Genomic DNA, 26,555 nt, shown 5'->3' with positions numbered 1-26,555 from the left:
TAACATTCTCAGATTGGCCTCGTTCTAAGTGAGGACATCAGATTGACTTGAATACCAAAAGAGCCATTTTGGATTGCAATAACATTTATACAGACAACAGCATCATCAGAATACAGTGAATGCAATGTAAGTACATTACATATGGACATTTAAAACTTTTTCTGAATGTTTTACTGGAGATCTGGAGCACTGACCTGAAAGATAAAAAGGGTGTGCAGAAATTATTTTTTAAAGTTTATGATGTGGTTTACGGTGTAATGAGGGGTCGGGCTGGGGAAGCTTCTTTTATTTTTATGGCCCTGAGCTTAAGGAAGACCTTATAAGGGTAAATGCACTGTTGCTAGCTGCGGACGAGTCTCCTGAAGGCTCTCAGTGTCAATGTGTGGCTATGTTTTAATAAACTGGATGAGGCCAAATTCTGTGGGTGGTAGGTACTGCCCATACCACCAGGGGGCAGTGGATAAAGCGTAAGTACTTGAAAGACAAGTAGCCTAGACTAGCCACTAAGTATTTCACTGACTTGAGTTATCATACGAAAAATAAACACTACTTTAGCAGAAATATCAGAAATATACAACTGCTTTTCTCTACCTCAGACTGAAGATACCAATGGAGCCTCTGTACAACATCACAGTTAAAATTACCACCCAACCTTATCCTCCTACTCTCTGTCAACCTTGGAATTGACTATTTAAAATTATGATTAAGATTAATTAAGATTTTCACACTGCTATACTGTAACACATGAGTAACATTTCATCTGTCCCTTTCCCATTTGATGAAATATCATAAAAAACAATGTTTATGAGGTTGAGAACACCATGCTACTTCCAGAACAAAAACATACATTTAAAAGTTGAATGTTTAGATTACAGTATCACAATTCAGAGTGATTGAACTTAGCATTTCCCCTTAGAGCAGAGATTTCAGTCCCAGGCAAGCACGGATGAGAGGGCCAGCTCAGAGATACAGTTTCAGTCTTTCAGACGACACAACAGATTGACTGACCCCAGACGCTAACAGCAGACAGAGAGCCTTCAGAAGTCAATGGAAGGTTCTAGATTACTTTCGCCACTGAGTGGCAGCGGGCAGCAGTGAGGATGCTCCCGGTCCAGCCATCGGCCACTGGAAGGAGGTAAGGGCAGAGCCGACACTGAAGCAGTTTCTGAAAGGAACATTCTACTCCTGGATGATCTGAAGTGGTGTTTCATTTTGATGCCTTTGATAGGGAAGCCTATGATTAGGGATATGCAGTTTGAGCATGAATGAACCAGTGAGACTTTGTGTTAGTTGTGCAGTGTGGTGTACTGGGTAAAACTTTTGGTGCACAGACTATAGTGTCAAAAAAAAAAAAAAAACTTCACACACTACTGATGTTTTGATAAATTATTTTGAGTTTTTAGTTTATTTTTTGTTGCAAAGTCTGTTCTTTTAAAAATAATTGAAAGTTTTCTCTCAGGTAAAGCGGGACAGTTGATTTGGGAAGGTGGGACATTCATTTTTAGTACACCTGTGCATTAAATCGTATATCTGTGTGTGTTTCAAACAATACAGATTGGAATATTGAAATAATATTTGTTTACATCTTTTATCTGTTATTTCAACTGTTTTGCCAGTTAATTCATAGAATTTATTATCACAACATAAAACCAAAAAAAAAAAAATAAATAACATCATGAATACATTACAGTTTATATAAACAGACATTTAACTGCAGATGCAGTCATATAACATTCAACCTGTATGTGTGCGTGTATATGCGTATGTGTGCCTGCATGGGTATGTGTTTCAAATGATAAAAATATACTGGAATAATTTACAATTAAATAATGTTAATAATAACTGACAATGTTTCATTTCAGCTAATTAGGCAGTTAATTTATTTTGGTTTAGACTAGTCAACTTGGTAGCAGGAGATAGTAAGGCCATCATCAACAGTTCAACAACTTAATAAAATTGTGCATGTCTGTGTGTGTGCCATGTGTGCAAGCTTCCTCTACACACAGTCTTCATATATGATGCCTTCATCTTCAAATATCCCATCTTGTATATTGTACTAATTATATAAAATATTGCAACAATATTGAATAAACACCTTTTGACAGTCTATACTGCATTTTCTTTTAGTGTAATAGGACATTGAGTATGCCTGTTTTGGTGTGGGTGCAAGCATGGATGAAACTTTTTTTTGAAAACCCAAAACCAAGATCAAAATGCTTGTGATACCATCATAACTGTAATATGCCTATAGCAGCTGATAAACTTAAGGTTCAAAGGTGATTTAAACTTAAATGGGTGTCCCAATTTACCTGAATACAAATGTTACACTTTAGCTAACACATTCTTATTTGTGACAGATGATTTGTCAATGGGCTTACCATGTAATTCTTTAGACCAGACCACAGTGGACCAGACCATGCATTGGGTTTCACCCCATCCATGATTGTGACCTCAGACTCAAAAGTACTATTACTGATAAAGGACCCCTATCAACAGTTCAAGACCAAATTAATTTAATGGTTGTTTATATTTAAAGATCAACATACCCAGAATCGTATTTGCCCAAATTTAACTAATGTCTCACTTATGCCGAAACTACTCAAGTTAACATGTCACTGTTGCTGCTTTACTATGAACTAGTGTTGTTTTAATTGCAAAATGCTAGGCTTGAAAACCCACTGGGTTGAAAGACCGTGGTGCCTCTAGTCGGTACTGTCATGCCAATGGTAATGTGTCTGATGACGCAACTTGTTTCTCAAAATGAATGAGGAAGGAAGTAAAGCACAAATCTTTGATATCAAAACCATAGACGTATATGTCTATGATCAAAACGGTTTCGTTCAACTAGCAAATTAAATGCTTGACATTTTGGATGCTACAATAGGCAGCTTCATGTCACACTATGTTCAGTGTTGCCAACACTGCGCGCAAACTCAAAGGCTGTGAGAACTTTGCAACCGCTCACGGGGAAGGAGTTTCCATCGAAAGCTACTAGCGAGGTTGTGTGATGTTTTGGGTTTGGAAATTTACCAACATAAATTTTAGCTACGACAGCAAATGAGGTTAGTTTGTAAACTACCAGTCATCCACCATGTCAAAGTCATGGTCTTGCTACTAGCTAGCTAGGTAGTTCACCTAATTGCTTTTTGTTGAATGCCCACAGTTCGCTAATATGTTTTCAAGTGAAATCGGTTTAGCGAAAAGTTAAGCAGTGTTGTGAGCCAGCTAATTGATAGCTATAAAGTTAATCTTGTTAGTTTAAGGAAATTAGGAAAATGCATAATTAATATAAAAATCAAAGAAACCCTTTGTTGAAGGTTTCCCTGTTTAATAGCTTTCACTGTGTTTTAATTTGACGTTATTAGTATGAAGCCACGACCCACGACTAAAGAGCAAGTGGACATTATTTTCAAGGGCAGAAAATGATTCCCCTGTATGAATTCCCTTTTTTATGACACTCAGCTTGAAACCTGAACTTGAAATACTGTAGCTGTAGTCCTAAATTAAGTTGCTGGGTGCGGGTGAACATTGCTGGGGAACACAGGCCTATAAGCTTACTTGCTAGCAAAACGGTTGGATGGCACCAAGCCCAGGGTAGCGTGTAGACAACTCGGAGGCTCGCTATTACGGACTCACTAACGAACACCAAACTATTTGTAGTTATGACTTGTACGTAGCTAAAGTTGGATGTGTTACATTCAATTGCTAGTATGAATTAATGACTCATGTCTTACTCTACGAGCACATGAGTGAGTTTACTGGTATGTTTGTTTTTTATGTATCAGTAAATATACTTTAGCTAAGAAATGAATAATACTTGGAATTGTCTTGGGTTTTACATGGTATATTACATTTTTTATATGATTCATTTTCTCTTGCAGTTGGTCAACACCTAGTCATTGCATACAATTGCAGTGCCTTCAAATGAGAGGAGGAAGAAACAAAGAAGACGAGTGAAGGAGGCAGCTAGAGGCAGCGGTCGCCAAGACAGCAGGTACGTTTTCCGCCAGTCTTTTGTATTTCCTGCATTAATCAATCGGCTTTTAATAAGTCCTATTATTTACTACAAAAAAGGAGCTTGCTTTCAGTCAACATACTACATTTTAAAATCAAAAGTTATATGTCAGCATAGTATGTCAGTATGAGATTAAACTTGTGAAAACTAGTATTTTTCCAACAAAGGACTTTATAATAGCACCAAGGCAGAAAATGAAACTCAAGCAAGGTAGGAACCACATGAAGTTCCTTTTGGTGTCAGCGGTTGTGTTGTGTAAGTGTTGATGTACTGTACTGTACACTACAGCTTTTGTAAAACAAATACATATGATGAAAGTATTTAATACGAATGCTTTTCTAAAGTGTATACAAACTGTATGTAGCAACTATAGGAAATGTATGTTTGATCAGCTGTAAATGAAACGGGGCAATGGCTCTTTCAGCTCCTGGCCAACAAGTAGTCGGTGTACTGCCCAGTTATTTGTTAAATTGGGAACCTATTCTGAAGTCAGGAAAATTTGTGTTGATGGAAAGAGCTACTTTTGAGTTCGTAATAAAGTTCACATCCACTCTGACCGAAGGGATCTGTTGTTTAAGGAGACCAGTAACTGGCCAGTGACTCTCAAAGGGGCCAAGTCTACACAGGATATCAAGAGCAGTCTGCCTGGTAGGTGGGGAGTAAGGTCAGTGTTTCCTGAGACCCACAAGGTTAGCAGTGGTAGGATCGTATGGATCTCACTGTCCGTGCTGTGAAAGACCATTAAACAGGATGCTGAGGAGGAGGAGAGAGAGGCTGCTTGTGCCCAGTGAGAGACCAAGTCTTCCCAAAGCTGGGTTTCTCCATTCTGTGGAGAAAGAAGGTTCAGGAAGGAGAACATATAGGGGAGATTTTAAGGGGTTGTGGCTTGGGGTAGGTTAGACAGGATACTGTTGGGGCGTGGAATGTTTGCTTGGTGGGTGGGTGGAGGGTTCAGAAGACACTGAGTTGCGTGGGAGATTAAAATGGGGAATGAAAATTGAGAGATGTTTTTGAGGCAAGCATTGAAGTCTCCTAGGAAGACTCCCAGTGTTTCATAGCCATGGCCTGTTTAAGTGAAGAGGGACATCATATAGGATACAGTGGTGTCTTACCACATCTGAAGCAACTAATGTAATATATTAAGTAGGCTAATACGCATATGATTTTACCAGATGTGCTGCAAGACCTTTGATTTATGCATTTTGTTTATTAATATTTCAGGTGTTTTACATGAATGTAGCTAATATACAGTATAACGCGTCAGTCTTAACACTGTAACCTTAAAATATTTTTTATGACGTGTGTCATAAGCTGTGAGTCCAAAGCAAGCCTTTGTTCAGCTAATCTTAGGACTTGGGTGTCTCTGAGAAACTGCTGGTGCTGATTCCACATATCAAGCCATTTTTCATCCCATATGAAGTCTTATTTATTTTTTCTTCAAAGCTTTTTTCTTGTAGGAGCATAAACCAAAATGTTATGGCAAAACCATGTTTAGAAGAGAATATGTGTCATATGTGTGGACAGTGTTCCCTTTTGTGTGTTCACAGCCAGGACGCGGAGTGATTTTCCTCATGAATATTAAAAGGTCATCCATATTTGTGCTGGATATTTGTGTTTCTGCGCTTTAGAACCTAATGTGCATATTTGAGGCCCGAATAAGTGCTCCTCTCAAAGATTAGGCTCTCATTGGCACGTTTGATTTGTACACACCCTTACACTGTTTCAGGGTAAAAATAACAATTTGGAGGTATTTTTGTGTGATTGTGTATGTGTGAATGCGCATGGGTGTTTGTGTGTGTGTGTGTGTATATCTATATGCACACGCACACACGCACCTCCAAATTCTTGTGTTATTTGGAGTAATATGATTTAAATTCTTGATGACTTTTAGTAAAATTAATGTGACAGGAGATAATTATTTCTCCCTGCTTCTGCTGCTGATGGTTTAGTCAGGATTATACGCTGTTCAGTACAGCAGACGGCTTGATGCTCCTCAGATTTTTGTTTCTCTGTTGCGACGATCCTTGTTTGTACTTTGCCCACTCGTAGAACAAAAGACATTAAAATGAAAAAAAAGCAAAAAAAAAAGCCAGCTAGATCACGCGAGGCGATTGGCCCTTTCAGGAATGCGGTTTTGAGGTGGAGAGGGACTGCGTTCCAGTTCCTTGACTTTCACAGGTAATTAGTCCGGGGTAATTCCGGAAACAAATGAGATGTGTTTATTACATGCGATGAGCATCTCCCCCCTTCCCCCCCTTCTTCATCTTCTCTCTCGTTTCTTTCCAATTCTCGGATGCAGTGGAGAACACTTTTGTGTTGGGCCACGGGGGGAAACAAAGTAAGCGGATAGAGACTGTTTTGTGTGTACTCAAGCAGGCAAATTTCAGTGCGCATTTGCCCCATTATGGCACATCAGCATCAGGAAGAAGCACGCCAGTGCAGGCAAGAAAGCATACACTTATCATTATTTGATAACATGTTTAATGACAGATTGACAGAGGATTTGCAAATGCGAGCTGGCGTCGATGTTGCTAAGTTCGGTTTTTAGTGCCGCCTCTGCTATGCAAGCATACTTATGTGCATAATTTGATTTCCCTACTAAGCTATTAGTACGTTTTAAAAAAGAAACTCCGAGCTAGGCCTGTGTGCAGAACGTAAGCCGCTCTGATGTTTTGAATCCATCAGACTATAAATAATGGGAATTATGACATTTATGGAGCCTAAAATGGTTTAAATGTTTCAAAACAATTTTACAGACAGACATAATATATATAACGGTATAGACAGGCTGCTACTGCTGATCGGCTGCACGGGGAGGCAGAAATAATTTCTTAAACAAATACGGGACGACTTTGGACAGGAGCGGATTTCTGTCTTGACGTTAGCGAGGTCTTTATTTATTTATTTTTCCCTTCATCTTTTTTTAGGGCCCGGGAAAAATGCTGATGATGAAAACTAATGAAACGTTGCCCCCTTTTTCAGAATTCAACTAGTGTTTGTGTCTCGTGCAGCGTGCGTGTGTGTGTGTGTGTGTGTGTGTGTGTGTGTGTCTGTCTGTGTATGTGTGAGTGTGTGTGTGTGTGTGTGTGTGTGTGCGAGAGAGAGCGAGCGCTTGTGCGTCTGCACCCGTGTCTATCTGGCATTTATCTTCCTATCTGTCTTCCGGAAGACGGAGTAATAATGCTACCTTGAGCGACGTGGATGAACTGCGGAATTATTCGGCGAACGGCGACCAGGCACGTTTTAATCATGCCCAGTGCACAGAGTGCGTCAGATCGGGCTTCGCAGGAAGAAAGGCTGTAATTAAGGCGGACGTGTAATATATTAGATTAACTGTATTAATATGGAAACACCTGAAATGAATAAACATGAAGCATAAAATAAATGGTCTGTCAACTACCCCCGCTTATGTGACAGTTCATCAGATAATAATCGCATTATTATTATTATTATTATTATTATTATTAATAATAATAATAATAATAATAATAATAATAATAACAACAATAACAATAATAATAATATTATTATTGTTATTATATGCCCAATGTTCATATTTCTTCATTACTCATGTCCATTAGTACACATTAAAAAAAGAAATTACATTGAAATGATATTTATATAATGATGATGGTTACTGCGGAAAGATAAAACTAAGCTGTTGTTTTTTTTTTCTGTGACAGAACAATGGCAGATAAAGCCATAGGGGGGAAAAAAAGGACAAAGCGTGAATGTGGAATTATTCTTCAGCTTTTTCTGGTTTGGAGCACAATCTGCTATGCAAATCCCTTTCTTTATTGACCTGGGTATAATTGATATCTGGCACAGAAGGTCAGTCTAGCTAAATGCCCTTCATTTGAACAATTAACCTTGCGGATATGAGGCTGTGCGGTAGGGGAACAGGTGTGGCATTTCGCCCTTATTGTTAGCCGCGGCGTTCCGGCATGCTGTTCATTCTGAGAGCACTGGAGCAGACACAACAATCGAGCAAAGAGCGGGAACGCTTGGCTCCAAATTCAGCGTATTAATCTTCCCTTTAGCGCCTCGAAACCCGTTCCAAAGACCGCGAAAAGCCGCTGATTTCCGCGTGAAGCTTGACGCAATGCAGATACGGATTTGTTTTGCGCGCTGCAAAAATATGCGCGTGTAACTCGCATTACATTATTAATTTCCTCAACAGATAGGCTTTTTCCAGGGTCAATTAATAACCTTATTTTTGCGTTGTGAATTATTCACAGCCGAGGCAAATCCCATCCCTGAATCATCCCAGCGAGCGCAGAATGTTCTCTCAATGTTACAGAAATGTTCTATCAGTGTTATAAGATGGCCACCTTTTCTTTCAGCTGGGATGGCACACTGCCAGACATTGTTCATTTTGACAAAAATCAAGAATAATAACAGTTTCTAAAAAATAAAAAATAATATTTAAACCGAACAATTATTAACAATGGTTTTATTGTTCTTCTGGCTTGATCTCTTCAAAGTTTATGAACCTTGAAAAATATGGGTTGGTCAAAACAGAATGTCTTAAGAGTACATTTTTTTTCCATTAGTGGGGTTTCTGTTGCATTGAAAGGCCATAAGTGGAGTTTTTGTCGGAAGATTCTGGCTCAATCCGGATTTTTCTGAATGGCTGAATCTTTAGTTGCATATGTCACGTTGAAATCGTGATCCTTCCATAAGAGAGTCTAAATGATCTGCCGGGGAGCCAGAAACATGTGTTTGTTTTATGTTTAATTGTTTGTTCTTTTTTTGTCTGTAAAGATGGTACTTTGAAAGCAAATTACTTTCATTTTGTATTCATAGTCTTTCAGCAGATGTTACATTATTGTCCCCGTGTCCCTGCAATTTGAGTTGCCCTGTACAAGTACTACATTCATAATAAACAAATATGCCAGTTAGCAGCAGTGTAAATTTGCTTCTTATGTTTTAGGTTTTGTTTTATATTGTATGACTCGTAGCCTCCTGGCTTCCGAATTTTCATTCTTTGTGATTCCAAGTCAGTCCGGTTTCTTTGCCTTATGTAACGTTTTGGTTTCCTTCTGGCTCGAAATCTGCCATTGTCTAGATACTCGCAACCATTTTGCAGGACTGGTGCTTAATTAGGCAGAGAAATGACAGTTTTCAAGCGCAGTTTTGACAATCTGATGCACAAAGTTTGAAGGAATAGACAGATTGCATTTGTCGGATTAGAGATTTTTGAAGTATTCAGTATGTGTCATGCATTTCTGTTCACACAACTTTTAAAGTGATTTCTGTGTTTGCATGAAAGTCATGCAGGTACATGTTAGAAAGACAAGCTGTCAGTTTCAATGATGGTTCGGCTCCCGAGAGGTCATTATATTTAGTGCTTAAAGAAAAGTTTGAGCAAATTCCATTTTTGTTCAAAATAGAGGTGTGATCTCAGACTTATTATATTTTTTGGCTTTGCATAACATACTGACCTATTAAGAATTTTTGGGTGTTTTTTGTCTGGCAAAATTAGACACCTGAAAAGGTTATTTTAAATTAAGAAAAAGAAAACGAATCTAACTTTGACACTATGTTCCCAGTGTAATTGGGGAGGGGGTGGGGGCAATACAAGCACACATGAATTTCAGCTTCTTAAATTGTAGGCTAACTGTAGCATTAATTGCAGCTGCCCTTTGTTTCATGATGCCCATTGTTTATAGTGTCTTAAAAACTCATTTCATTAGACTAAATGTATGGGAAATAATGTATTGGTTTTTGGGGAAAACAGTATTAGCATCAGGAAAGCCTTCATCGAACGCCCTTACTTGATGTCTTGCATTATTCACATTTTGAAACCTAATTTGAAACATTTGTTTCAACAATTATTTCCAGCATTGATATAATGTAAATGTGAATTGCTGAAAAGTAAGAACATTTTGTCTCTTCTAAAAATATTTTATATAAAATAATATTTTATTCCAGTATCATGGAAAAACAGCAGCTGCATTGAAATGAGGGGCATTATGATGACTAGTTTGCAATAAGCTAATGTGGAAGGGAATGACTACCAGTTGAGCGTTCCAGCGATGTGTTAGGGTTAGTTTGAAATAAGCGAACTTCCAGGCAGCTTGATGTGTTTAAGGTTTTTATATTAATATTTGATTTGAAGACTTAATGTAATCTAGAACATTAATATTTGATTTGAAGACGGGCGTTTCTGAAGATCGAAGGCGGCCGAATGATATTTGACTGAAATTACAGGGGTCAGACGTCTTTGGCTAAGAGGCTACGCTAGGCCGCTTACAGTTCTGTCTGAAGGGGAGTGGTGGGGGGGACAGTTCCCACAGGAAGGCAGAGGTAGCACGACCAATAGCACAAGGTTAAAAATGCGGTGCAGCGGGCACTTCCTGGCAGAGAGAGGGATCAACAACAAAAACCCATCTCCACAAATCTTCACTCAAAAGCATTTGAGGTAAACGTGGTGCGATGTCTTCCTCGCTGCACTTTTTTCCTTTTCATCCTTTTTTCTTCTTCTTTTTTTTTTTTGATGCGCCAATTCAGAGCCCGGAATTCCGTTTTAATTAAAAAACACAAATGAGGGGAACGCGGCGTCCCTTTTGTCACCGCGCCTCGTCCCTTTCCTAAATCATCCGCTGGCCTCCATTTAAAATAGTTGATACTCTAAAACATAATGGCTCGCCAGATAAATCAAGGTTCCATCACTAAAGCGAAGGCCTAAATAATTTACGGCTTTAATCTGTTCACTGAGGTGTGTGGTCTATGACAGTAATTATAAATGCAAGGAGAAATTATAGCTGAATACGTTAACTGCATTAGGAGTCATCTGATGAGCAACCGTGATTGCCTGCTCATTTCCAACAATAGAGGGCAAGTCGGTGTCAGAATATTCAAATCACGACGGAGCTGTGTGCTTTTTCCCATTTACCATCAAATGTCAGTTGCCCGTTATAAAACAGAGATATGATGGGTGGTGGTAATTGAGGACTTGATTGCTTAAAAAAAGATGAAATGGCATTAAATGTTTATGAATTTAGAAGGCAATTATTTTTTTAATAGCTTTGAAATCAGGGAGAAGAAAAAAGAAATATGTTTAATCATTATGATTCTGCAATGGCGCAACATATCAAGTAAAGCCAATTTAATCACACAAAAAACCTAATTGGGGGTTGCGTGATTAATATTGGATATCGAGGAAGGAATTGTATGGGTGGGGGGAGAAGATCTTTTGAAAAACAAGGAGCCAGGCACCAAATTCTGTTAAGGTTTCGCACAACCCGAGGAGCAAGGATAAAACGATGTCTTCCAGAATATTCAGTGCAGTGTGTGTGATTTAAAAACATCTTAAATGGCACTTTCTTTTCTGCTAAGGTGCTTTTCAGCCATAATGGCTATAATGTCTCCTCAGTATTACTGCCTTATTTTTGTTTTCCCTGCTGAAAGCGGTGGTTATAAAAACTATGCCGAATCCACTTTGGGGATTTGCAAGGGAGTCTTTCCTGTTTGTACTGTACGGCGTCTCACTAGAAGCCCAAGCGACATCGGCATCCACATTAAATATTTTAGCATCCGCTCTCATCCCCGTTTTATTTGGGAGCGCAGCGTCCTCGGGTATTTTGGAAAGAGGCCCCGGTGATGAATGAAGAGGCTCATTCGCGGGGACTGGTCTGCAGAGGAGCCGTTCGGGCCGCTCGCTACTTTGCCGCACGGGGAAAATGAAAAGGACCCGACTTGCCCATCGATCAAGCGGGCACGCGCGGCTCGGAGATATGCGTCATGTGACTCGATTTGCAGATGTGATGGGGGATAATCACCATATTGTCTTATACCGTCACACCAACACTTTTTTTGGAGATTTTATTTATTATTTTTTTATTTTTTTCTCTTCTGGTAAAATAAAATAATTGTTCTGTTGAGGAAACGGGGGCACATATTTACATTTTTATTTCACGAGCAGTATATTTATTTCTGAAAAGTACCCTTTTCCCTACCATTCTACAAGCTTCAGTTTATAATGATGTGAAGACTGCAGCTCCTACCTGAATAAAAGGCTTGTTTGTGACACTGTGCACATTTTGTCAGTTGCTTAAATTTGGGGATAGCTTGGAATAGAGTGATACTGCATTATGGGAGAAAAATGCCTGAAGTGCGTTTACTTTTCTCAGGCAGCGAGTCCTTCTTTCCAGTTTTGACGTTTTTGACATTTTATTAAATCCTTTGCTTAAAGCTTGAAATTCTACATTTTTCCTAGATGATTGACAGCGCACTGCATGCCATGAAATGTTTTTAAAATATACGGTGTGCAAGTTAATCATTTTTGTGCAGCACTGGGGTAACATAAACACATCAACACTAGAACAACAGTAAGTACACCGTTAAGATTCCTAAACTGGTCTGTGAGTGGCAATATGTATCTAGGATTTACAGTGCCTCCTGTCAGGCATGATTGCTCGACTAACTCTGTTCCTGCATCTCGAGTTGGAAAGAAACAGCATAACTGTGTGCGAAATTCCCTTTTTAAACTACTTTGTTGGCATTCGAAGGCAGGGGTGGTGGTGGAAGTGGTTTGGGAGCCAGACTTGCAACCAGTAGGTGGTGAGTTTGAATTGTAGTTGTGATGCTGCCGTCGCTCCCTTGAATGAGGTACTCAATTCTGATTTGTGCAATCAATATTATATAACTAAATAAACTGATAACAAGCTGAATATACACATTGCATACCATAACCTACCCTGGATAAAGCTGTCTGTTGGCAATAGTTGGCAGTACAGTAATGAATTGAATGAATAATATAATGAGCCATTCATTGTAGTTGTGCTTATGTTAACAATATTATAATGTATTATGTGTGGTTTTTGCAGTGCATAAGGAAATTTTGGAAGAAAAATGAAAACGCCCATCAGTTTGGATGTGGTGTTTTCATTTTTGACACCTGAGCAGAACTTCAAGGCCTCCCTTTGTTCTGAGTGCATGCGCCGTGGCATAGGCTACTTATAGTTCCAATTCAGAATTAGAAACGTACAATGAATGATGTCCAAAACTCCATCATCAATCAAAAAGTAAAAGAAAAAGCTCTCCATATAGTAAGGATTATGGCGTTTTCTGTTTATCCAAATGCCTTCGTTGTACTGGGTGGGTGGCATCCTCTCAAATAGACACCAAAGATCAGGATGTCCCCACATTTTCCCCACAGTTAAAAGAAATGTGTTTTGGAGGATATGATCAGATACATCGCAGAACTTACTCTCGTCGGGTGCACCTGACGCGCCTCTTAATAAAAGAAAAGAAAAGGTGTTTGGGTGTGGCTATGAGTAACTCCCCATTTCATAAAATGGCAGTACTGTTGGCCCGCAAGTGAAAGGTCTGGTGGAAGTCTGTCTCATCTGCCTTTCATTTGTACATTTTATGACCACTGGAAGTTTTGTCCTCTTTTACATTTCGCGTCACGTCTTTAGGTCTTTTGACAAGGTCATTTTTTTGAAAGGAGAAGGGATTCTCGATGAAATGGCTCATTAAATAAAGGGTAAAAGAACTACAAGTTTGGGTCAAATTTGAACTGGCAGTAGAATTCAAATCCACTCAGATTTGAACATGCAGTAGCACTGAATTACAACTGACTGTTGATTCATGAACCACTTTGAATAAATGTTGTTAAATCAAGTGTATGGGGAAAAAATGCTGGTTCAGCAATGAAAAGAGTTCTTTGCATGCCTCCCACAGTCACATCTGAATAGTTTAAAATAGCCAATCTTGAAACATCAAAAGTTGCAGAGCTTAATTTAAGAAATTGTTAAAATAAAGTTGCTGTGGGGAGATATTACATATTGTTTGTCTGAAATGTGAAAAACAGCTTAAGCATCAAGCATAGTGAGTGTGCTTTGTTTACTAATGAGGAGTTACCGGATATCATCAAAAACATGTCAAAAACCTGATCATTTTATTTGCTGTACTTATGTTCTGTCCAACTGGAAATGGGTAATCTGCAACAAATAATTATTTTCCTTGCCTGTCAGTTGACTGCAGAAAAAGCTGGTGTTGTAAAAATATTAACGTATGCTTTATGTGCAACGACTATGAATTTGACTACCTTATTAAGGAAGACACAAAAGGCAATCAAGCAGTGCTGGCAGTGTACTGTAATGCTTAGGGGAATGGACAGACTTGCCACTCTGAGGTTGTAGGTTCGATTTCAAGGTGGGGCACTGCCTTTATACCCTTGAGCGGGTACTTAATCCAAATGGCTTCAGGAAACATTCAGCCGAATAAAATTCATTGCATGTGAAGAATCTTAAGTTGTGCAAGTTGCACTGGATAAGAGCACATCTGCTAAATGGCTACAGTGTAAATGGAAATCCCAAGGTGGAAAATGTCAAGGTGGCAAGCTTTAGAGTTGAAGTGAAGAGACCATTTTGAAAATGTTAACACTTTATTTTGCATTGGTACAAAAGGTGCGGGTCTCGGTTGTTTTACCTTATTTTTGCAACATGAAACACTATTTTTGTTCTGCAATATTTACATTTATGAGAGACGCCCTCGTTTCCAGCCTGTCTAAAGTTGGTAGGTCATGTACAGAATCTGAGTCTAAACTGGTGATTAAACATTTATTAAAGTGCTTTTTTCTGTTCTATCATTGCAACACAAACATTTTACAGAGCAATATACTATACATCTCAATAAATGTGTTCACAGGTGTCTCGACTACCTGTTGTAAACATCTGCATACTTATGCAGGTGTCTCATTGAAATTGTAAATTACAATTAACGCATTAATCAATTTGCCATAAAAGTAATACAATTAAAACCTGGCATATCATACAAATAAATAGTAGTCATAGCCAATGCTATTGCATGCAAACATCAGCAATTATGTTTCAAGCAGTAATACAATTCATTACTGGTGATGCATTTGAACTGGGTGCAAAAACAATCAGCTGATGAGTCATTTACCATGTGTGTTTTTTCCCCCCTTCAGTAACAGTTTATTTCAAGTCCAGGCAGTAAGGTCCATATTGGCCTAAATCAAAGTATTTACTGTTCAGTAATGCTACTTGAAACATGGCAAATAAACATGAACTGTGTTGGGGATGAAAAAGGCAAAGCAATTACAGTAACAAAAATAACAAAAAAATGGTAAACAGGTAGTAAAATGTGGATTTTTTTTCATCATGCTGGCCAGTGCTAATCTTTGTCCATTTCTACATACTGTGAATGATTCTCTGGCGATTTGCTGTGAGTTTTGCTCAAATGAAGCTTGACAGCATGGTTGCTAGCGAATGTCCGGCTACAAAGCTTACATTTGAACTTAGAGTCAATGTCTTCTTCTGCGGACAGCGTCTCTGTCGCCCTGACACCCAGAACCTTGGACAGCTCTGGCTCTACTTTCGTCTGATGCTCTACGGGTATTTTGCTCATGTCTTTTATCTGAAATCCCAGGTGGGACTCCAGATGGCAAATAAAAGCGGCCGGTGTCCTGAACTGAGACGCGCAGTCATTGCAGTAGAAAATCGGGCTGCCGGTGTCCATGTTCTTCAAGAACTTGGTCCCTCCCGTTTTCCTCAGCTGGTATTTAACGTTGGCCAGCCAGTGGCTGATGGTGGTCATGGACAGGCCGGTGAACTTGGAGATGTGCATGCGTTCCTGGGGCCCGAGGTCGGACAGCAGGTACTTGCCCTCGGAGGTCTGGAATAGGCTGGAAGCAAACTGGGCCTGCAGGATGAGAAGGTGCTGTGGGTTCCAGTTGGATTGCCTGCCCTTCCGCTTGTGCACAGAGTACACCTCTGCGGACACATCCTCAAAACGCCGCACGTCTGTCTCCAGCTTCAACGCGGGCATCCTGGAGGACACAGAAGGCTTCGGCGTGGTGGCTTTCGGCAGGACCTTGACCATGTCGGCGATGTCAGACAGGGCGTGCTTCTGTGGCACGGGCGTGGAGGACTGCAGGTGCGAGGAACTCGTCTTGTGGTTCTTATATTTTGTTAAGTCAATGGGCTGGTCGTTGCTCTGGAATAGAAACGAGTTGCTGATCCGGCCAGCTCTGGGGGGTACAAGGGCCAGAGCTGGCTTCTCCTGGCTTCTGCTTGGTTTGGAGAACAAGGCCTGGGAGCAGGTGGTCAGTGTGGCCTCAGGCTTGGGATTGGAGGGTTTGTTGGCTTTCCCCAGGTGATTGTTCAGTACGGACTGCAGTGCACTTAGTGGATTTATGCTCAGCATCTCGGGGGATTCATTGGAGACGAGTGTGGAGGCATGGCTCACTCCATTGCCCATGGGAGGGGGGCTTGGGGACGCCTTGTCCCGGTCTGAGAAATTGGGGCTCAGCTTCCCTCTGATGCCATCGTTCCTTTCCTTCTCGGGTTCACTATCTATCTTTGAGGAAGAGGAATCCTCCTGGCTATCGCTCTCCTCGTTTTCAGCCCGCTCTGACTTGCTGTTCTGGCCATCCTTCGTGTCACCCACAGGGCCTCTGTCCTTTTTGACGTCTCTGCTGTGGTGCTGGACCTGAAAGCTTTCTGTACCAATGCTACCTTGGTAAAACTTCCCTTTCGGCGCAATTGCCCTCAGCTTGTTGTTGAAGGCCTGCTTGAGCTGTACGGACGGTGATGCAGAGAGAGGGGCGGACTTGATCACACCCGAGAGCTGGTAGGCAGCGTGAATGCTGGGATAGGCACTCCAGCTGGGGGTCCCCGTTTGGGCTTTGTTGATGGCAGAGGCCACCGTGTTGGCTAAAGACTTCAGTATATCCCCTCCTCCACCAGCGACCTGTTCAAGGTCTTCCTCACGTAGGTACGGGTACTTGAAAGCACCCTCCTCTGCCTTCTGTTCCTCGCCACCATCCTGCTTGTCATAATTGACTTCCTCTGCCTCCTCTTTGCTGCCGTCGGTTGGTTTGTCGCCTGCCCCTTCCTTCTGAGTTTCCTTCTCGGCTTCTCCAGAAGCCACGCTCTTTGGGGAGCCCTTTCCACTGTCTGCATCGCAGTGGGTTTCTCCCGCTGGGGGCTCTGCCAGCGCCTGCATCTTCTCCACGGCCAGGGGGTCCAAAGCCAGCTGCTTCCCCTTTTTTGAAGCAGAGCTGGTGACTTTGATGAAGTGTCCCGTGACCATCATGTGAGATGTGAGCTGCTGGAGGGTGTCGTGCGAGCTCCCACACTCCATGCATTTGAGAATCTGAGACTTGCACGTCTCAAACTGCCACGTGTAGCTAGCGCCGTTCTGATAGCCATAGCGATTGCTGTGCGAACTGTGAAGGCCCGAAGCCCTCTGCGCATCCGTGTAGTGGGACACCCCTGTGGTGGAGTCAGGGGAACAAGGCCTGGTGATTTCAAATGCCCGCTTCTTCGCCGGCGGGACCAACTTGGGGGCGATTACGGGGATGGGTTCTTTCAAAGGCACTTTTTGGTAATGCTTCGTCTTTATCATGTGGACGCTCAGATCTTGGAGGGAGTCAAAGGAGTGGCCACAAAACATGCACTTGAGGACCTTCTGAGCGTCCTCCTTCCCCTCCATGTCCTGCAGGTTCCGCTTGCGCATTTTGGAGGAGGAGGAGGAAGTGCCGCCTGGCCTGCTGTGGTTGTCGTCCTGGTAGTGGCCGCTCTTGTTCATGTGCACGGTGAGCTCCACCAGGGTGTCGTAGGCCGCGCTGCAGTCCTTGCAGCGAAAGCGGCTGGCCCCGGTGAAGACCGCCCCGCACGCCTTACTGCTGGTCTGCCGGTACAGGTGCACGGAGCTGAAGAGGTTGGGCTTGGAGATGGGTTTGGGGGACAGGGTCTGCTGGAGCGACTTGGACAGGGCGTCCTGGTGCCAGTCGAACTCGCCCTTGGCGCTCCCGTTGGTGCTGTCGCAGCTGCCCTTGCTGGCGTTGGCGTTCGCCTTCGGGTCCAGCCCGATGCCCGTCCAGTAGGAGTCGGAGAGGAAGTTGGCGTAGGCGGCGCGCATCTTCTCCAGGCTGCTGTGCATCTCGTCCTTCAGCTTGGCACTCCTGCTCTCCTCGTCCCCGTGGCTCCCGGGCGGCGAGGCGCTCTTGAAGTCGGAGAGGCGGTCGCTGGCGTCGCTGAGGCGGGACTCCAGCTCCGCCTCCTGGTTGGAGAGGACGCTGACGGGCGAGTTCTGGTAGCTGTAGCTGCTCTTGTTATCGGTCTCCTTGTCCTCTGGGGCCTTGGGGCTGGTCTTTTCGGAGCACTCCTCCTCAGTGAGGGTGTCGTTGTCTGCGTCGTCATCTTCGATGGACTCTCTGAGGCTGCCATCGTCATCGGGCATGTAAACTAAAAGAGAGAGAAGGAGATTTATTAATAATAGTAATAATAATAATAATAATAATAAATATTAAATACATAAATATAGGGTTTCTTAAACAGGCATTCAAAATGTTAAAGTAAAATAAAGAGAAATTAAAAACATGTTAGTATTATGAGTACGAGACAGTAAAAAAAAGTCATACGACAAAAATATCAGGACCAAAAATAATTGCAATAAAAATAACAGGGATTAAAAAGTATAGACTGTCTGTATGCAGGCTATATGCCCTCTGGTTGAACATTTCAAAATTTTAAGGCCTGTACAGAGAAAAACAGAGAAGGAAGTGAAAAGCCAGATGTTGCTATTGTATAAGGAAAGGGTTTGTGTTGCTACTGTATATGGAAAAAGGGTTTGTGTGTTGCTACTGTATAAGGACAAGGTTTGGGTGTAGCCATTGTATAAGAGAAAAGTTTGTGTGTTGCTACTGTATAAGGAACAGGTTTGGGTGTAGCTATTGTATAAGGGAAAGGTTTGTGTGCTGCTGTTGTATAAGGAAAAGATTTGTGTGTTGCTGCTTCCGTGTCAAACACATGGGTTTCCAAAATAGAAATCACTGCGGAGAGTTGAACTGAACCATCATTCATGTAGCTTTGATGGATTGTTTGGGTATAAAAAATTACCGCAATTATACGGGCAAAGAAATAGCGCGATGAACTCTAATTAAACCTGATGCAGGCATGTGATAAATGCATTTAGCTGAAAATGGCTTCCGACGTGGAACCACGACAGCAGTCCCAGTGCCGGACTCCCTTTTTTCTCATTGTAATTTTTAAAAAAATTTTTTTTTACATTTTTTATGAGTGATCTCCTTCGTATCCAAAATATTTATTAGGCCCCATGTTTTCCATCCTGTTCTAGAAAAAGGATGTGGGACGTGTAAGGCTATGTGAGCATCCCCCTCCTAAACCCCCCCTCCCCCCCAAATCCCCCCCATTAGCCACTGCTGCGTAGCTCCTCTCTGCGAACAGCAGGCCGCCCTGCCGGGCCTGTGATTCACGACAGGCCATTGACTGAATGCCGTGTCAAAGGTCCCCCCTCCCCCCCGTGTAGAGATGTTTACAACAATCGCGCGCTGCTGAGTGACAAAGGGAATTGATTTCTCTCAGGGTTTTCTAAGTGTTATTGCAAATGACCTATTCCAAAGTGATTATGAGTGTCTGCATTGGCGCCGAACAGCCGAGGACGCCTTCCTCTCGGATAGCGTCCCGCCACGCCGCCGTTCCGATACATTAGACGGGCCGGGCCGCGTTCAGAAGCTCCGCTGGCCGGCTAGGGGCTGGAGGGAACAGGCCGTGTCTCATCAGTCGCCGAAACGCACGGGGTACGCACGTCTCTATCGCCTACCGGCCCGCGCAGGTAAACCGCCGTCCTTCGGCGAGGTCTCGAACGGACACGGCCGAGAAGCGAACGCAGGTTGACCTCTGCACGAGAGCACTTCGATCGAGAAGGGACCGTCTTATTCAGAGGGGTGACACACATTGTCCGTTGTCTACATTTAAGCTGTGAAGTGTGCAAACAGCAGCACTGGGGAGAGCCGCCTGAGTGAAAGGCCTTATTGCATATCGATAAAACCACAGCATTACTGGGTTTGTCCATTTACTGTACATCATATCATGGTAAATCTGAAGATCTAGAAAGCCACGGAGAGAATCAATATTTTTACACCATGCTGAGAACAGCGTGCGGGCTCTCAGCATGGTGTAAAAAAAAAAAAAAGAGTTCTCCATTCAAAACGGACTTCTGCATCTATGTTATTTCTGAGATAATCATCTAGGTGTTCTTAAATACAGTTCAATTGACTTCACACCTTCAAATCTTTAAAGGAAGACACAGCTGCTTGTTGTCGTGACAATGCTGGCAAGTGCTGGAATATTCATTTCAATGCTCGTAGAGAAACGAGCTCATTACCTGCAATTTCAAAAGATTACACAACTAATCCCTCGTATGGCTATACTATTCTTGACAACTCATAAACAGTAATTATCTTTTTCATTATTCACCTGTTCACTCTGGCAATGCACAGGACACAAATGTTATTGCATCAATTAGCTGGTAATTAAAAAACAGTATTTCTAATTGGCACCCTCGCTGGCGTCTTCCAGTTTTTTGTTGCCTCACTTTTGAGATGATGCATTACGCGCTCGCGTTTTGTGAATGCCTGCGGCAGTGTTAATCATAATATCAATACCCTTCCCGAAGACGAGGGTGCCTCGCGCCTTTTCAGTTTTGTAATCTTTCTCAGCACTTCCAGGGAACTGACTGGGGCGATTAGAGCCACTAATGTTGCCACCGCGTCACACTTCTTATCTTCGGAGGGAATCGGCGTACGAGAGTTCCTGGAGACCCTCGCTTGCGGTATTACTCGAGGTCAGGATTTTACCTTGATGCTTCCCTACTTCAGCAAAGGTATTTTTTTTTTACACCCCTTCAACCGGCTGAAAATGGCCACGGAGTAACTTTGCACCAGGGTTTCTCTGAGATCTTTTCAGAAGCAGTAACGGGCAGAGAGGCTTTTATGTAAAAAGACATCGGGCATAAGAGCACTTTCGCATTTCGTGCGCTTAATATTTCTGGTGGAGATGCAGGCACTTTGCAAAGAGGAATACTGAACGTGCGTGCCTGAAAGTGGCAACCATATGCAGCCGCCGAGCATCTCCAACCTTCGGGCTCTGAGAACGAGGCCTTTTTTTTAATCAATATTTCACAAGCGCTCGAGGAGAAGCCCTGGAGGTGATCTGCAGTCAGCTAATGGAGGGAGATGGAGATTGAGATGGAGATGGGATTTGCCCCTTTCAAAACAAACACGTTTGCACCACTGTGCCCGCGGAAGAGATTCAGAGCGCGCTGTGACCCCGCTCCGACACGACGGGGGTTTTCACGCCGGCCTATCGGAACGGGCGACGGGTTTCCCGAACGCGACATCCTGCGCTGTTGCGAGTCCGGCAGGGAACAGGGAATCAGGATGCGCGGAGGTTATGGGGAAACCGAGCTCGCTGAAGAGGACGGACGTCCGGATTGGGAATCCGTGGAGGACCGCAGAATGAACAGGCAGAGCTTTACAGGAGGAGGTTCATCTGGGCGTGCTTTTTTACTTTCTTCCCTGGGCACTTCAAATTTGCACTATGGTAAAATTGAATAGGAGTGGAAAATTCCATCTTTCCCCAAAGTCTCCTGGCATTTCCCTAATGTGACACGCAAAGGAGGACGAAACGAATTATCGAGACCAGTTTTCAAAGGTTTTCAGCGAACGTGAAATCTCATGCACAAACAAATAATGATTTCCTGAAGAGGAGTTTCAGGACAGAAGTGCTTATGCACGTCCATTCATGCAACATGTCACATTTCCATTTTTACGGTAATTGCTGACTTCAGCCTTTATGGTAACAAGCCGTTATATTGGATCTTATTCATGTAACTTTGCCTCATCAAAATCCGCAGCAGCACAGGCCCCCTTGTTTAATTAATTAAGAACTGGTGTTCATAAATATTTTACAGACTGCCTCCAACAATACTACACAAAGACATGCATACACTTTCTATTTCAACTCAGCTATAACAATTTGTATGACAATGTACACAACACTTCTGTCCTTGACAGCACGTAGGGTTGTTATTCAGTATTGAACTCCAGTAAATTATACAGGTACTGCATAGGAGGGTTATATTGATCTTTTTGCCTGTTAAAAACAAGCACTCTGTATGTTAGGGAGGTATTTGATCCAAGTGTTATGGTATGTGGAGTGACACTTATATGCAAGTAAATCTTTATAATCTTGTGCAATATTGTTCACACGTCTCACCAACTGCCAATCTTGAGTTTTTTGCCACTACAAAAATGTGTAAAACTCGCTTTTTTTTTTTCAGTTTTTTACCTCATTCAATGTAATATGGGTGATACTGAAGCTTCACATAGATTGACAAACCTTCAAAAATAGCAAAGCTTGAGGCAGCCATTGCTGATTCTAACTATAGCCTGAATTCAGAAACCATTTGTCCTTGATATTGTATTCAATGGAAGTTCTTTGTTTTAATAATCTTGGGGATGTGTTGGTGATCGTTACATCTCGGGGACCCACGACCTCTCATAATCTAGCTGGTAATTTGTACAAATGTCGACTGGTTCCAAACCTAAGAGTTGCAATTACTTAAGAATTAAGGTGTAACCTACAGGACATCTAGATCCAGGAAGAAGGGGTTTATCATTACAAAGACACACAAGTAGTTGTTCTGAGCTTTCAGAGAACCCACAGTTTTATCACAGTTCCTTCAAGATGAATTTGAGCTTGGACCTTAGACAATCATTTTATTTGCTGTTCAAGTGCCTTTAGGCATTCCAAATCGAGACTATTTAAGTGTATTTTTAAACGTCGCTAAATAAAGAATGCTTTCCCCTCCCCTCCTGCATCATTGCTTTGCCCTCTCAGGCCTGGTGCCCTGAATTAATCCAATCAAAGGCTCCAATTAACCTCTGGGCAAAGATCATGCCAATGCCCGCATGACTTTCTAGACCCCTCCAAATCCTTTGTAATAGAGAGCCTGTGTTTGCCAGCTTTTGATGTGTGCCAAGCACCATGAATTTCCAGAACAAGGCCCGATGCAGGACCGGCGCTGGCCAAGCGTTGCCGGGAGACAAAGCCACAGTCACGCCTTGGAGCCGGGCTGCTCGCTTGTCAATTAAATGACTGTACAATGTGTGACAAACAGGGACATGATGTTTGTGCCTGGCTACAGCTGCGTTTGTGATCTCATTAGGAGTCGACACGCTAGCAAGAACGCAAAATACAAGCAGTATATGACCCTGTTTATATATTAAGTAAAGATGGGGGCAAAACCCATAAGAACAGCAATGTCACAAATAGCCGAGGTAACTGGAACAGCCTGAGCCTTTTCTATCATTGGACATGAATAATGACATTGTGGTGCGCTTTTCTGATACACATCAAGCCAAGGACATAAAAAAGAAGTTGGCTTACTGCACGTTTTTTCAGTCAAATATCTAATGAAGCAAGGCTACAGCGTATTTGAGCCTGTCTTTCCCCATCAAAGGATAGCTGCTAAGGCTACTGCGCAAATATTGTTACATTTGCTATTTTGGGCCCCCGTAAATACAGCTTTGAGTCTAACTAGGCTTACAAAATAAGAAGCTGGCACGCCAGTGGCTGAGATGTAACATGTCATAAACCCCTGTAAAGCCTCCAATCTGTGTCACTACAAATTTATATCTTCAGACAGGGATATGCAAAGGTCAGGAAACCTAGGGTGTCCATCATAAATCAACAACACCGAGTGTTTATAACGTTAATCCGTTAGAACAGACTCCTGGCATAACAGAGGGCCGGAATCCTCTGAGCCGCAGCCCCCCGCCCGAGCCAAGGAATCGCAGCCAATCGAGAGGGTTCAGCATTAATGCATTGTTACCCCTTGCATCTTAACCTGCTCCTGGTTTCTCTTTCATTCTTTTCATGCACGTATCATTTTTTTTTCTGCCTTGTCAAAATCACAGAATGCATGTTAAGTGTAACCTCGCACACACAAATGGGGTGTGGGGGGGGGACTGGCTTCTGCTTCTTTTTCAGGAAGCGACACGACGATCGCTTTTAATTTCTTCCCCGACTTGAGTGTTTGTTAACCGGTCCCATCGGACGAGCGCAAGTGAAAAGGCGGGCGCGCCGCGCCTTTAATAAAGGCTAAGACCTTTGACCCCCTGTCTCTCTCTCTCTCTCTCTCCTGTGGAAGGTTTATCTGAGTGCGGGTCGCCCCGGCGATGAAGCGGCTGCGGAAGTCACTCCGGTCTCGCCGGCTCGCCTGGCCCTTATGAAACGGGAATCGGCAGTTTCTGTACATCACAAAGCCAATCGCGCAGCGCCCCGCTCGCCCGCCACTTCGTTTGGCACGCCTCTGACCCGCGGAGGAGAGGAGGGAGACGTGTGGGGCATAACGAGAGCCCGCCCCGTCACCTTTTTAGCAGGTGCGGCGGCGGTGTCCGCGGGAACGGAACGGAGTTCCGGGGACGTGTTCAGACGACTGCGTCCCACCAGGATCCATTTTCACAAGGGCTGTCACGCGTCGCACCAGCCTGAACCGCTGAATGTGAACAATGCAGTTAATGTCTCCATGTCACCGGTAATGTGTGTGACAAGGCAGATGGATTTTGAGGTACCCCCCCCCCTCCAAGACAAAGTATGTACGCATCAGCGTTTTGTTGGAACGATATAAAACGACAGTCCGCTTTCAGGAGGGAAGAATTAATTAGCGGATTCTTCATGTTTGACAGCAAACGTAGAGGGTGTCCCTTTAAGGCGCTCCGCTCTTAATAATGCTAATCCTAAAATAATCCCAATAATCCTGTCAGCGTTATTGCTGGTGCACATTTAATTGTTGATACTGTACATACAATAAACCATCCTGACAACTGACAAAGTGAGTGCACAGCATGGTCCCCAGACCTCCGTGCATTAAGATTCTGTTAATGAATGCCTCAGCATTTTAAAAAGACTCCAGCTATAGAATTTTCAGGTAATTAAAGTCTTATTGCCACTGGGTGCAAATCATCTTCCAGGAAGACAGTTCTCAGATTGAGTTTCTCCGGGGTGTAAAAGTGTCAATTGACAGCTACCCTTGGGGCTGTTAAGATCACGTTTTAAAATAAGGATTGCGACTGAGGTAATATATGACAGCAGGCGATATTAAAAACATACTGAATATGGATAGTTTGTTTCCTCTTTTATGCCCCGAGCTTATGGTGCCTACTGCGTAAATCTGAATATCTGACCGACTTTAAGTGCAAGACAAAAAAAATAAAAATAAAATCTCAAATAACCGGATCAAACCTGGACTGTTTTTACAGCCTGGACAATTTCTCTCTCCTTTATCGTCAGCCTCTTTTGATTGATCCAGGCGTAGCAGAACCGAGTAGCCTGGGGTTTGGCTCAGGAACAGCTGCAATTTCTCGCGCGTCCGCGTATATCCGAGAGGTAACACTATCTTTTGCGTGGAGCGGGTAATTCATAGGTGCCGCTGACAGGTCCAGAGGCCCGTGCCACTCTCCCATCCCTCTCCCCCCCCCTCGTCTGGAGCTACAGTTTTGCGCCGCGCGGAATCGATAGCTTCTTTTTCTCCCCATCGATCGGCCAGCAGTGGGACCGGCGTAAGCAGGTCTGTTATGACATTTCTAGATTTCCTCCTGTCCTTGGAACAATCAATTACGCGCACGTGGCAATCAAAACCTCTTTGCAAAATGAACCTGCGCCGTGACATTTTCATCTCCCGGATTTATGCCGTGCTCGCGGGAGGCTGGCCGCGGCCCGCGTGAGAGAGCGCCGCGCGCGGGCGCACGCTGACAGGACGCGCCGCGATCCGGCGGAAACCCCCCGCCTCCGCTTCTGACACGCTAAAGCCTCCCCCTCGAAGAGCATCGCCCCCCCCCCCCCTTGCGCGCTTCCCGCCTCGGCTAACGCTCGCGGACGATATTGGTTTTCGCCAAACGGGTTTCCTGAGGTGTCAGTGCCGCAGGGCTAAATTGTTAAAGGTGCAGGAGCGTCTCTGGGAAACGGGATAGCGGCAGAGTCAGCGGCCCTCTGCCCTGTCATCGCTCCGGAACATTCATTCTCCCCCCCGTTTACTCTGGACAACAGAGGCATTAACACGCTCACGCCGCTCTTTATGGGTCACCATTTACCTTTATTGTCATACGCTGCCGACGGCACGCTCCATATGAAATGTTTCCATCGTGACCACGCCCGCGCGCGGCGTGCTTTGATTAGGGGAGAAACGGGGGTTCAGGCGAGAGGACGCCGCGTGACTGCATCTGTCCGGCCATGACAGCGCATCTCAAAACAGAATGAAGTGCCTTTCTCCGAACAATTTATGCCCAACATTACTGACGGAATTCTCCAGAGCCGGGCGTCCATAATCTTCCTCCTGCCATTGTGAAAACCCTCCCAGCTGATGCCGTTAGGCGGAGAGAATTCTTTTAGTCATAATAAAGATATTCTCAACCCTTCAATGGTGTAGATCAGAGGCTGGACTCCCCTGGTCATTCACTTATTTTTTGGAGGTACGGTACATGCGGGTTTCTGGTGATTTGATTCAATAAAGTGGTAATCCCGACAGTGCACATCAGAACAACGGCGTGATGTCACTCTGGGTTTTCGTGCAATTAACACCACCACCCCCCCCCCCCACCCTTCATATCCCTGACTTTCTAAGCCCCAGCTGATGCACCACTACAGACTGCCTGTCATTATAAAGGGCTACATTTTCAAATATTCACATGATATTA

General features: G+C 43.3%; 1 protein-coding gene and 1 long non-coding RNA gene across 2 annotated transcripts in view; one reads left to right on the top strand and one right to left on the bottom strand.

Moving 5' to 3' along the window:
* Positions 1-2,783: 2,783 nt before the first annotated feature.
* On the top strand, positions 2,784-25,477 carry LOC135234522 (uncharacterized). Its single transcript, XR_010324125.1, has 3 exons — positions 2,784-3,062; positions 3,882-3,994; positions 24,011-25,477. It is a non-coding gene; the product is annotated as an uncharacterized LOC135234522 (long non-coding RNA).
* The window catches only part of LOC135234519 (teashirt homolog 2), a 65,204-nt gene continuing 53,041 nt past the window's right edge, over positions 14,393-26,555 (bottom strand). Inside the window, exon 2 of the mRNA XM_064299208.1 lies at positions 14,393-18,240. Coding sequence (XP_064155278.1) covers positions 15,164-18,240 — 3,077 coding nt within the window. The 3' untranslated portion in view covers positions 14,393-15,163. The remainder of the gene's footprint in view (positions 18,241-26,555) is intronic.

This window comes from Anguilla rostrata, chromosome 11 (genome assembly GCF_018555375.3).
Source record: "Anguilla rostrata isolate EN2019 chromosome 11, ASM1855537v3, whole genome shotgun sequence".
Taxonomy (NCBI): Eukaryota; Metazoa; Chordata; class Actinopteri; order Anguilliformes; family Anguillidae; genus Anguilla; species Anguilla rostrata.
The sequence above is the reverse complement of the archived record's forward strand: the minus strand, read 5'-3'. Positions and strand labels throughout refer to the sequence as shown.